This window comes from Tursiops truncatus, chromosome 14, assembly GCF_011762595.2.
Source record: "Tursiops truncatus isolate mTurTru1 chromosome 14, mTurTru1.mat.Y, whole genome shotgun sequence".
Classification (NCBI taxonomy): domain Eukaryota; kingdom Metazoa; phylum Chordata; class Mammalia; order Artiodactyla; family Delphinidae; genus Tursiops; species Tursiops truncatus.
Genome location: NC_047047.1, coordinates 8,060,197 through 8,073,021, shown reverse-complemented (window position 1 = coordinate 8,073,021; position 12,825 = coordinate 8,060,197). Strand labels below are relative to the sequence as shown.

At 42.2% G+C, this 12,825-nt stretch overlaps 1 protein-coding gene across 5 annotated transcripts in view; it reads left to right on the top strand.

The window, feature by feature from the left end:
• Nucleotides 1-12,825, top strand: part of VWA3B (von Willebrand factor A domain containing 3B) — a 211,225-nt gene that overhangs the window by 104,369 nt on the left and 94,031 nt on the right. For all 5 annotated transcript variants that reach the window (XR_012325581.1, XM_033838164.2, XM_033838165.2 and 2 more), the window contains 4 exons: nucleotides 1,583-1,737; nucleotides 6,408-6,546; nucleotides 7,601-7,732; nucleotides 12,712-12,810. Coding sequence is in view for 4 of the 5 variants with exons in the window: in XM_033838164.2 (XP_033694055.1) it covers nucleotides 1,583-1,737; nucleotides 6,408-6,546; nucleotides 7,601-7,732; nucleotides 12,712-12,810 (525 nt within the window). In the remaining variant the exon portion in view is untranslated. The remainder of the gene's footprint in view (nucleotides 1-1,582; nucleotides 1,738-6,407; nucleotides 6,547-7,600; nucleotides 7,733-12,711; nucleotides 12,811-12,825) is intronic.

The following is a 12,825-nucleotide window of genomic DNA, read 5'->3' as shown; positions in this document are numbered from 1 at the left end:
AGAATAGATCTGGAAAGTTCTCATCATAAGAAAAAAATTGTAACTGTGGGGTGATGAAGGTTAACTAAACTTACCATGGTGATCATTTCCCCGTATATCCATATATCAAATCATTATGTTGTACACCTAAAACTAATAAAATGTTAAATGTCAGTTGTATCTCAATTTAAAAACATTGTGTCGCTTCTTATGTTAAGGCCCTTGGATGGTTCCTTTTTTCATTCAGAGGACAAGCCAGAATCATTTCCGTCAGTGAGCAAGCTTCACAGCATCTGCTTCCTGGTCCTCCTCCTCCTGTTTCTCTGGCTTCATCTTGCTCTTTCGCTCACTCACTATGTTTCGGCTATACTGCCCTTCCTAAAAGTCTACAGACATGCTAGGCAAACACTTACCTAAGGGCTTTTGTCATTGATGTGTCCTCAGACTCCCCCTAGACCTCCGAAGGGCCACACGCTTTGTTCCCTCAGATTTCAGTCATATTTCATCTTCTCTCTTTTTTTTTTTTTTGCGGTACGCGGGCCTCTCACTGTTGTGGCCTCTCCCGTTGCAGAGCACAGGCTCCGGACGCGCAGGCTCAGCGGCCATGGCTCACGGGTCCAGCCGCTCTGCGGCATGTGGGATCTTCCCGGACCGGGGCCCGAACCCGTGTCCCCTGCATCGGCAGGCGGACTCTCAACCACTGCGCCACCAGGGAAGCTCTCATCTTCTCTTTGAGGCTTTCCCTTCTAGGTTTTAACTTGCCCCTTCCCCTCCCCTGTCCCTCAGCATTCTCTCTTCTCCTTCCTTGCCTTATTTGTCTCCACAGCATTTGTCATCCTCTGACCTGCTAGATGAGTATTGGTTTATCATCTGGCTCTTTTCCTGTCATGTGAGCTCCATGAAGGCAGGGATTTTGGTCTTCTTTTATGGACTGTGTTCCTGGTGCTTAGAACAGGGCCTGGCGGAGTGGTGCTTGATGCATTTATAAACTGGTTGGGTGAGTGATAGAGACAGTCCTTCGGAAAGCTCTCTTTGTGGGAGGACTTTGTCCTTGGGCCAGTTCCGTATGTCCAGGAAGGACCCTAGATGTGGCATGGGGTTCTTTACTACTTTTCTTCATTTGGCGCTGGGAGTAACAGTGGAAAGATGCTTGGGGTGTCTTAAGTCCCACCTCCTCTAGATCTCCCTGACCCTCTAGTCCATTGTGAACTCTTTCTTCTTTGCCAGAACTTGCCCAATCATTACTGTCTCAACCCAGGACCAGGTACTGGGTGCTAGTATTCTACACTGCTACTTTCTCTGTGTTTGTATATATTGGTGTGTGCCTGTGTGTGTGTTTAGCATCTCCCTGCTGGAAACATTAGCTTCTCTGGGCACAAGTGGGATTGCCCATGTCTTGCTGACCATCATTCACGACATCCAGCGCAGGGCTCCATATGGAGTAGGCCCCGGTAATAAGTTTGGTTGAACCAACTGTTGAATGATTTTATGGTGGGAGCGAGTGCTAGGAGCTGTGTAATAAGGCAGAGGTGGAGGTACCATCTGGGGACTTTTCTTCTTTGAAAGGTTTCTGAGTGGCTTCTGTCCTGTGTCTTTTCCTTAGGAGACCAACAAGAAGACAGTGCATGCGAAATACTGCAGCAGATTTGTCCATGCTCCCTGGAAGGATGGGAGCTTGGTCCACGTCTGCATTACCAAGGAGAAGTACACATGGTACAGTGAGAGAATTCATGCAGTCCTGGCCCGGATCCAGAGAAGGTTGGTGTACTGCATGAGGGTACATTGCATGATCCAGTCTCTCTTGAAATTCAAGTCTGCTTGAGCCCTTGGTAAAGCTCAACCAAGAGAAATGGCCAATAAGCATTGTTACATCAAGGTTGCCATCTGATGGTTTGCTGTTGGCCTCATTGTTAATAACCAAAGGGGATGTTTGGATGCAGATTCTGAGCTGCCTTGATGCCAGTGCAGACTCTGAAAAACAGCAAACAAAGATGTAGTTATCATGTTGATTGTGCATCACTGTAGGAGGCAAAGGAACACTTCTGCTAATGTCTTGCATTTTCTGTGGGCCTCAGGTGTATAGCGGACTGTATGACACCTGTCCTCTGTACTCTTGAATATTACCTTTCAAGGCAACTGTTACAATGTTGTGAAACATTTATATGCAATGGAATAATATATATATACATATTAGAAATCTGCTAAAAATAACTTCATGTGCTCCCTCTCAACCCTGCTGGTTCTTAAAATATGGTAATGCTCCTAAGAGTCTAGTGTACTAGGCTGTGACCTCAACATCAGCTCCATGGGGTGACCTAGCTCAATGCTTTCATCTCGCTGATGCCAAGGGAGGTGCTCTAGATGATGCTCTAGAATATGAAGACCACGCCCATTTAGGTGCATGGGCCCTAAGGTCAGGTAGAGCTGGATTCTAACCCCAGTCTGCTATTTTCTGTGACCCTGGGCAGGTTAGTCAGTGTCTGTGTGCATCAGCTTTCTCATTTATAAAGCAGGAATGATCATGCCATTTACAGATGTGTTCTGTGGATTAGATTAGATACTAAGTCTAATGAGTTTAGGCTAGTACCCAGCCTGTAGTAGTCACTTGCAATCAGAGCTTTTTCCCTCCTTCCCTGTTTTCTGTTATAAACCACAAGCTGCAGACACCTGTCTCCCCCCGTATATACTCTGCAGAGCCCCAGTTTCTCAAAACCCAGCTGATGACGGGTTACTCAGAAAAAGTAATCCTTGCTTCTGGAGTCTTCTGTGCTTATGGTTTTGGGATTGACTCCCTTAGGAGAGTAGTTTGGATTTCAAATCTGGGGAAAAGGAAGCTGCTTGGAAGACACCCCACCTGGCAGCTCCTGGGTCTGTTTGTCCCTCTCCTCCCACCAGGTATCAAGGGTTGCCGGGAAGGTTTCTCTCCTCTTGTATTTTCTGGAAGACTTCATGGAGAATTAGTATCATCTCCCCCTTAAATGTTCATGGAATTCACCATTGAAGCCATCTGGGCCTGGAGCTTTTCTTTGTGGGAAGGTTTTTTTTTTTTTTAACGCTGCATTCAATTTCTTTAAATATACATAGAGCTGATGTTGGTCATTTATGTCATCTTTATTTTCTAAGTCTGACTGGAGGTTATCCATCCTATCAATCTTTTCAAAGAAATGGCTTCTGGTTTCACTGTTGTTGTTGTTTTGTTTTGTTTTGTTTCTCTGTAGGGTTTTCTCCTTTCTATGCCATTGATTTCTACTCTTATCTTTATTATTTCCTTCTTTCTCTTTACTCTGGGTTTGAGTTTTTTGAGATAGATACTTAGATCACTGATCTTGACCTCCCTTTCTAACATAAACATTTAATTTTATACATTTCCCTCTGAGTAGTGCTTTAACTGTCTCTCACGAATTTTGATATGTTGTATTTCATTTCATTCATCTCAAATCATTTTCTCATTTCCCCTTTGATTTCTTCTTTGACCAAAGGGTCACTTCCCAAGTATTTGTGGATTTTTCCCGATAGCTTTTAATTTCACTGTGGACAGAAATATTGTATGATTTCAGTTCTTAGAAATCTGTTGAGATCTGTTTTGTGGCCCAGAATATGAAGAAAAAACCACTTTTGTTGGGTGGAGTGTACTTTAAATATCTCAGCTCAAGTTGGTTGATAGTATTATTCAAATCTTCCATATTATTACTGATTTTCTGCTTAATTGTTCTATAAATTATTGAGAGAAGGGTGTTAGAATCTCCAACTATAGTTGTGTATTTGTCCAATTTTTCTTTCAGTTCTAAAATTTTTTCTTCATGTAATTGGAAGCTCGATTAGCCAATACATGTACATTTAGTGTTGTTAGGTCCTCTTGATGAATCAACTCCCTTATTGTTATGAAATGTCCCTTTTTATCTTTGGTAATATTCTTTGTTATGGAGTCTGCTTTGTCTAATATCAGTATAGCTACTCTGGCTTCCTTTTGTTATTTCCTGCAGGATTTTTCTTTTTTCTGTCCTTTTACCTTTACCTATATGTATCTTATATTGAAATAGGCTTCTTGTCAACAGAATATGTAAGGATATTATTTTTAATCCAATCTGACAATCTCTGCTTTTCATTGGAGTGTTAAGATCATTTATATTTAATGTGATTATTGATTTAGTTGGATTTAAACCTAAGATCTTGCTGTTTGTTTTCTATTCGTTCCACCTGTTCTTTGTTCCCTTTTTACTCTTATTCTGCCTACTTTTGTTTGAATATTTTTTACGATTCCATTTTATCCCCACTGTTGGCTTGTTAACTCTGCCTCTTTGTTTGGTTTTGTTGTGGTGTGACTACTTTAGCATTTACAATATACATCTCTAACTTATCACAGTCTAGCTTCAAATAATAATATATTGCTTCATGTACATCATGAAAGTCTTCAGCTTCCATTCCCTTTCTGACTTGTCTGTTGCTGTCCTACACACTTTACTTCCACATATGCTATAAACCCCAAATACATTATAAACAATCAATTGTCTTGTAAACAGATTTAAAATGAGAATAAATGTATCTTGTATTGATTCACATATTTGTGATTTCTGTTGCTCTTTAGTCTGTTTGTACAGATCCTAGCACAGGTCTGTTGGTGATGCATTCTCTCAGCTGTTTTAGTCTGAAAAACTCTTGAATTTACTTTTATTTGTGGAAGGTATTTTTGCTAAGTATAGGATTCTAGGTTTACAGTTTTATCTTTTAATACTTTAAAAATTGTTCCCCATTCTTTTTGGCTTGCATGATGAGAAGTCACCTATTATTCCTATGTTGTCTCTGGTTCCTTTTAAGATTTTTTTCTTTATCACTAAATTTCAGCCATTATATGATGACGTGTCATGGTTTTTTTTTTTTTTTTTTTCTTTCTATTCGGGTTCTTTGAGCTTCTTGGATCTGTGGGTGTATTGTTTTCATCAAAACTGGAAACATTTGATTGTATTTCTTCAAATATTTTTCTGTGCCCCTTTCCCCCTCCTTAGTGTCTAATTACACATGTGTTAGACTCCTTGATATTGTTCCATGGGTTGCTTATTCTGTTATATTTTTTTAACCTTTTTCTCTCAGTGTTTTATTTTGGATTGTTTACTATTACTGTGTCTTTCTTAAAATTCCCTGATCTTTTCTTCTGCTAGTGTCTACTTCACTGTTAATAGCATGCAGTGTATTTTTCATTTCAGCCATTGTATATCTCTAGACGTTTCCTCAGAGGATTCTTTTTGGATCTCCCGTTCCTCTCCTCATTCTGTTCCTACTTTACCTTCTTGAACGTATGGATTATGTTTGCAATAGCTGCGTAACATCCTTTTTTGCAAATTCTATCATCTGTGTCATTTTCAGGTACATTTCTTTTGATCTGTCTTTCTTCTGGTTATGGGTCATAGTTTCCTGCTTCTCTGTGTGCCTGGTAATTTTCTACTGGTTGCCAGATATTTTGAATTCTACATTGTTGGGTACTGGATTTTGATGCATTTTTTATGTGTGTTCTGTGACGCAGTTGTTACTTGGAATGCAGTAAGTTACTCTGGGGCTTGCTTTTAAGTTCTGTCAGCGTAGGTGCAGGGGAGCCTTTAGTTCAGGACTAATTTGGTCCTACCATTAAGGCAGTACCGTTGTGAGGACTCTACTTGAGGCCACATGCATTACGGAGGCTTTTCCACTCTGGCTGATTGGAAGATGAACTATTTCCAGACTTGCGTGAGCTCTGAGGGGTTGGTCCATCTATTACTTTTTTGGTGATTTATTCCCCGGCTTCAGTAGTTTCTTCACGCACATGCCCTGATCATAACTTAGCCGAAGTCTCCAGGGCACCCTTCTGCAGATATCTGGAGCACATTCTCTCTCCCTTTCAATCTCTCTTTCCATCCCTCTCTGACGCTCTTTCTCTCCTATGTAGTGATCTCCTCTTCAGTGTTTTGCCCTGTAAAGTCTAATTGACTGGGCCTTGCTGAACTCTGAACTCAGTTTCAAGTATTTTTTTAGTCTGCCCCACCCTCTCCCCCAGGGTTTGCCTGCAACCATGAATTTAATCTACATCCTGTGATGGGATCCTGAGCCTGGACCACAGAAGCAGTCCTGCTTACACGACCACCTAGCGCTTGGTTATTCCTGGGATCTGGGGTTGCTTGATTCTATCCATAAGCTTCACTGAAGCTTCAGGAATGTGCTGGCATGACTAGCTTGACTGCAGTCAGCAGGGTTAGAAGAATACATGGTGTGAAGTCATAGCTAAAGGCCTCAAAAATACCAGATGACTGGAAGTAATTTACTTTTGGCTTTGGAGCCCAGTATTGGATTTATTTTTCTGTCCTATTGGTTTTCCTCTGTAGACGTATCATTAAGTTCTTAGGACGATGCTCTGAGTGCCACAGGCTCTAACCATTCCCTTTCAACTATTTCCTGCCTAGGATTCAATGGCTACAGGATGGGAGTCAAGTCCTTTTTGGAAAAGTGCCTAGTGATTGTGTCTACATTCTCATTGACACATCTCACTCAATGAAGGGGAAACTGGACCTGGTGAAGAACAAGATCATCCAGCTCATGCAGGTGAGATGGAGCTCTCGGGACCAGGCACCTGGGGGCCGAGTATCACGAGTGCATCTCCGCCAGTCAGCACCTGTAGTGGTTGTCAGAGATGCCCAGGCCAGGTGTGCACTCAGAAATCACAGAAAAGCCACGTCAGAAAAAGGCTCCCTTTTGCCAGTGAGAGCATCATCTGTTCTTTGCAAGCAGACCCTTCCTTCTGTGGGTCCTTCCTGTAACACATACGGGTTGCTAAGGAAATTTCTATGTCCATTGCCCCAGGTTTTCTCTATCCTGGAATCTGTGGTGTGCACACGCCTCCGCTGACTCCCAGATACTCTTCAGCTCGTCATGCTTATTTTAATTACCAGTGCGCGTTAGGGATGCTGCATGCACTGGCCCCAGAACTAATGTGTGGGAGGAGCGTGGGCTGATGGTCAGGAGCTTCTGGTCCTTATTCCACCTGTGCTGCCTCTGAGTTGTACTACCCAAAGCAGGCTGCTAACACTCCCTAACTCCTAGTTTCCACACATATAAACGGGTATCAGAGTACTGTCATGACTTGGTAGTATTGATGTGAGTATGAACCATAGTAAACAATTGCAGGGGGTGTTTGACAAATACAAAATAGAATTTTTAATTTGATGAACTTCTGCTGGAGGAACATGAGCTGATTGATGGAAGGCAGGTGAATAAAATAGCTTTACCAAAAAGATGCTGACCAAAGCGGTAACACTGTTTTGGATTCTTTTAAGCATTTAGTGTGCATATTCGGTATACCATTAATGTCAGTATTAAACACAGGATATAATATCACATTATACATATAAACTTATATGTGACATATATATATGTGTTTATACATATATACATTTGTAAATTTTTAATATCCAAACTGTGTGTAAATTTTATTTAAATGCCTTTTGAACTAGAAAACATTTTCTCTCTTGAATGTAATTTTTAGCTTCTAGAACTGAAAAGAGGTATCAAACGATTAAAATGTATCAAACCCTGACCTGTCCTAATCTTTTCTCACACATAAGTGGTTTCATGGCTAAATACTAATTGTCTCTTACAGGAACAGCTGAAGTATAAAAGGAAATTCAATTTTGTGCAGTTTGATGCTCAAGCCGTTGCTTGGCGGGAAAAACTTGTTGAAATTGATGAGGATAATTTGAAAGGGGCCCAGGCCTGGGTTAGAGACATTAAGGTAAGAAGGAGCCTGGGTCCAGGAGAAGAAGGATGGAGATCAGGATAGAAATGCTTGAGAAATGCTTTGAACGCCAAGGATAGCCATGGCTTCACATAGACGTTCATTTTGCTTACAGAGGTCATGTTAATTCAATCTTTTCTGTCAATATCTAACATTTAGATAAGCTTCTATTGACAGCACTTCTCTTGGCTCAAGTCTCAGCACTTTTATGAAAACAAATTTCAAAATATAATTTTTTTTTTACTTAAACATTCATATTTGTTTCTTCTGACGCTTCATTCTTGCTTCAAATGATATATTACAGCTGCTTTTAACAGTGGGCTTTGTTCAAAAGTAATGAACTTGTGGAAACATACAGTACAGTGTGAGTGGTAAGGGCTGAAAGCAAGGAGAGAGATAGGGCAGCAGGATATCATAAGAAGGTGAAATACTTTCTTCAGGCCTGCATTTTACTTGGAGAACTTTAAAGCTTCTGCTCTTGGCATTTACACAGACTAGGGAGAATTTGCCTTTCCTCAAATTTCCTCTTGCCTTGAACTTCATTTTAAAAGTTCTTTTTCTAGAACCACATAGCATTCCAGATATTTAAGATATACTAAAACTGAGACCAAGATTTATTCTTAGAGGTCCAATATGGATCGCAAGTATCTTTAAAATAGTTCAGTGCCTGAGTTTAGAGTCCTGGATTTGACAAGAAGCCACAAATGGGCGTTAGTGACTCTCCCTGAATATTAACCAAGCAGAACTTGCACTGTCATTGGGATGTTCTAGAGTTCCCTTGGGATTTGTTTTTTAAAAATGGAAGGGGGGGAATTCAGGGGCAATACAGTGGTTAGGATTTGTGCTTTCACTGCCAAAGGCCCGGGTTCGATCCCCGTTTAGGGAACTAAGATCCCATAAGCTGCACAGCATGGCCAAATAAATAAAATTAAAATGGGAGGAGGAAATCTATAAGAAATATTAACGCCTGTAAAATTTTGTCCTAACTGGCTACCTTATGCTGGGAAAGAATATTAAATTCATAAACAATTTGTTAAATTAGTTCCTTGGGACATATGTTGTCTTCTTTTACAGTAGGAAATATCTTAAGTCAGAGCCCACTAATTTAGAGTTTGTGATAACAAGATATTATATATGGAATCTCATTGGGTGAAAACATAAGTGGGTTCTGCTTCGTGTAAAAATCACTGATGAATGGTATCAGCCATCTACGTGGCTGAAAATATGTCAGAGCATTTTTTTGTAAAGTGTGATTCTGGTCTCTTCAAAAGTCTTCATTGAAGAACCCTTGCTTGCTTGCTGAATGTGCAAAATTCATTTTCAAGAAGACCAGATTCCTCTATTATTCTTTGGACTGGTTTGGTCCAGGAATCAACCCAGTAAGTTCAGGACAACACTCAGACATTCTGAGCCTGCCGTGTGCTGGTGTCGCAGAGCAGTGGTCAGCTGGCATAGACAGTCCTTGGGTAAGAGAATTTTAAAAATTTTAGTTATCGTTATTTTTCTTTTGCGGCACGCGGGCCTGTCACTGCTGTGGCCTCTCCCGTTGCGGAGCTCAGGCTCTGGACGTGCAGGCTCAGTGGCCATGGCTCACGGGCCCAGCCGCTCCGCGGCATGTGGGATCTTCCCGGTCCGGGGCACGAACCCGTGTCCCCTGCATCGGCAGGCGGACTCTCAACCACTGCGCCACCAGGGAAGCCCAGTTATTGTTATTTTTAAGTTCTAAAAGTTCCATTTGATTCTCCTTCATGTCTTTTTTTCTTCTCTGATGAGACCTTCTTTTTCTTTGCTGATGCATTTTAATTTTCATTTGTTTCAAGATTGTTGATAATTGCTAGCTGAAGTATTTTTTTCATGGCTAATGTAAAATTTTTGTCGAATAACTCTAACATATTTGTCTTCTTGCTGTTGGTATCTACTATCTTTTTCATTTCAGGTTGAGCGCTTCCTGCTTCTTGGTGCGATGGACTGATTATCAATTGACTCCTAGACATTTTTGTTTCATGTTATGAGGCTCTGGGTATTCCTCTAGCCTTCTGTTTAGTTGGCTGTGTCTCACACTGCGCTGTCAGGGGGATGGGTGGGCCCTGCCTCATACTTCCAGGTGCAGGTTGAAGTTCAGGTTCCCCACTCGAACTCTGTTGACACCTGATGGGGAGGAGTACCTTGTTACTGCTGGGTGGGAGGGGACATCACTGAGCAGGGAGGACGTGGTACAGTTGGTGGGGATGAACGTCCCAGCTCACTACTTGGCTTCCTTGTATACCACTCTGGCAGAAGTGTTAGGTGATTTATTTTATTTATCCTACTTGGTGTTATCTGACCTTCTTGGGTCCATGGGGTTATGTCTGTCATTGTTTTTGGAAAATTCTCAGCCATTATTTTTTTTTCAAATATTTCTTCTGTCCTGTTTTCCCTCTTCTCCTATGTTTCCAGTTAAGCGTATATCAGACCATTTGATACTGTTCCACAGCTCTTTGGTGCTCTTTTCTGTTTTGATTTGCTGTTTTTTCTCTTTGTATTTTAATTTGGGTAATTCCTATTCCTCTATCTTCACGTTCACTACTTCTTTCCTTGGCTGTTTTGAACCTATAGTCATTCCTCTGTATCTGTAGGGTCCTCATTCATGGATTCACCCAACCCCAGATGGAAATTTTTTTTTAATTCCAGAAAGTTCCAAAAAACAAAACTTGAATTTGCTGCATGCTGGCAACTATTTACATAGCATTTGAACTGTATTAGGTATTATACATAATCTAGAGACGATTTAAAGTGTACGGGAGGTTGGGACTTCCCTGGTGGCGCAGTGGTTAAGAATCCTCCTGCCAATGCAGGGGACACGGGTTCGAGCCCTGGTCCGGGAAGATCCCACATGCCGCGGAGCAACTAAGCCCGTGCACTACAGCTACTGAGCCTGCGCGCCTAGAGCCTGTGCTCTGCAACAAGAGAAGCCACCACGATGAGAAGCCTGCGCACCAAAACGAAGAGCAGCCCCCGCTCGCCACAAACTGGAGAAAGCCCGCGTGCGGCAACAAAGACCCAATGCAGCCAAAAATAAATAAATTAATTTATTAAAAAAATAAATAAAGTATATGTGAGGATGTGCATAGGTTATATGCAAATACTACGCCATTTTATATAAGGGACTTGGGCATCTGCAGATTTTGGTATCTGTCCGGGGGAGAGGGTCCTGTACCAACCCCTGTGGATACCAAGGAACAACTGTACTCTGAACTCTTTGAAAGACTTCTTCACCGTCCTACTGAGTTTTTTACTGTTAGCATTTTTATTCTATTATTTCTTAAGGTTCCATCTCTGCTGAAATTACCCACCTGGTCTTGAATGTTGTTCACCTTTGCCATTATCACAGTTATTTTAAATTTCCTGTCCGATGGTTTCAGCATCTGTGTCATGTGTGTGTTTGTTTCCGATGAGTACTTTTGTCTCTCGGGAGTACGTTGTTTGCTCTTCTGTTTATGTGCTTATTTTCTGTTAAAAGCTGGACATCACGTGCAGTATATAGTGACTGAGATAAATATTTTTCATGCCTGGAAATGGGCATGCCTTTCTTGGTGGGGTGGGTTAAAATGACTCTGATTAGGAGTTGGGCTGGCTTCGAGGTTTGTTTGCACCGCATCCCTCAAATTCTTGCAGCGACACTTGGTGTTGGGGTGGGGATGACGTGCCAGAGGGTTGTCTGCTTCATCTTCAGCTTTTGATTTTTCCCTTCATACTGGGCCTCAGAGAGAGCGTTTCTCTTGAAAGTTATTTGTTAATTGATGTTTCTAGGGGAGTGATGGGGGTGGGTGTTCTCTGAATAAGCCTCAGTCTTGATCAGGCACGGTGTCTAGGAGTCTCAGGGACGTGGCCTTCTCAGTGTCTCTGAGCCCAGCACATAGCCCTGCTCCTTCCGCAGGTGTAGAGAGTGTGTTGTTTCCCCTTTCCTTCCCCCAGCCTTCCTGGGTTTTGACCAGCGCCCTAGGGTGAGCGTGTTCATTGTTGCCCCCCACCCCATATACACACACAGATTAAGGCTTTTGTTCTGCTGGGGAGAGCGAGGAGAGGGTCTCTATGGAGATTCCTGTGTTTCTCTCCCCCAGTTCTGCACCGTGAAGGAGACTTTCTCTAGACTCTCCCAATCTATTCTGTGAGCACCCTGTGGGGTTTGTGGCAAAACAGCCTTCAAGAGAGCGCCGATGCCCCCATATCTGTGGCCTCTTGCCAACATACACCTGGCAGCCTCCGCTGATTCACCAGTCACCCCAGCCCAACTCTTCTTCTAGTGTCTGGCTGCATCCTGTCCCAGAAAGCCAGGGCTGGCCTCTTGCCTGACTCTCCCCAGATTTGGGGCCACTTGGTTGCCCTGTGACCTGAGCCCTCTCATGGGCATAACAAAAGTCATGTACTTGCTGTTTGTCTGGCTTTTTCTCATTCTGAGTTTTGGAGTGACAACTTGGCCAGTTCGGTACCTCCCTGGGCAGGAACTGCAGGCGTTTTACAACTTTACAGTTTCCTGTACCTCTGGACTGCTCATGACACCACACTCATGTTTGCTGAGTACTGGGTGTCATGAATCAATCCTGGTTGGAAGCTAACATGGTCCCCGCCTGGGGGGAATTCAGGCTGCATGTTTAAGCCGTGCTGACAGCTGAATGAACAGTAACTGAGTTAGTGCCTGCCACAGAAACACACAAAGATAAAATTGAATTAAGAGCTCTGTCATCAGGACAGGAAATCCATCGTCCTGGCTTCTAGCTATCCTGGAACTGTCTGCATAGATGCTTTTACGACATATTCAGAGATTTGTCTTCTTGGAATTCCTGGACTTAAATTATGATCTCAGTCTAATTTAAATATATCTTTTATTTCACAAGTACTTTTCTTTTTGGAAGCAGAGAATAAATAACAGTTGTTTGTGAGATCTTTTTTGAGATTCAAGTTTGTACTTGGTATGTCTCTCTCTCTCTTTTCTGTAGATTGGAAGTTCCACAAACACCTTGAGCGCCCTGCAAATTGCTTTTGCTGATAAAGAAACACAAGTAATCTACCTTTTGACGGATGGGAGACCTGACCAGGTACTTATCAAAGTT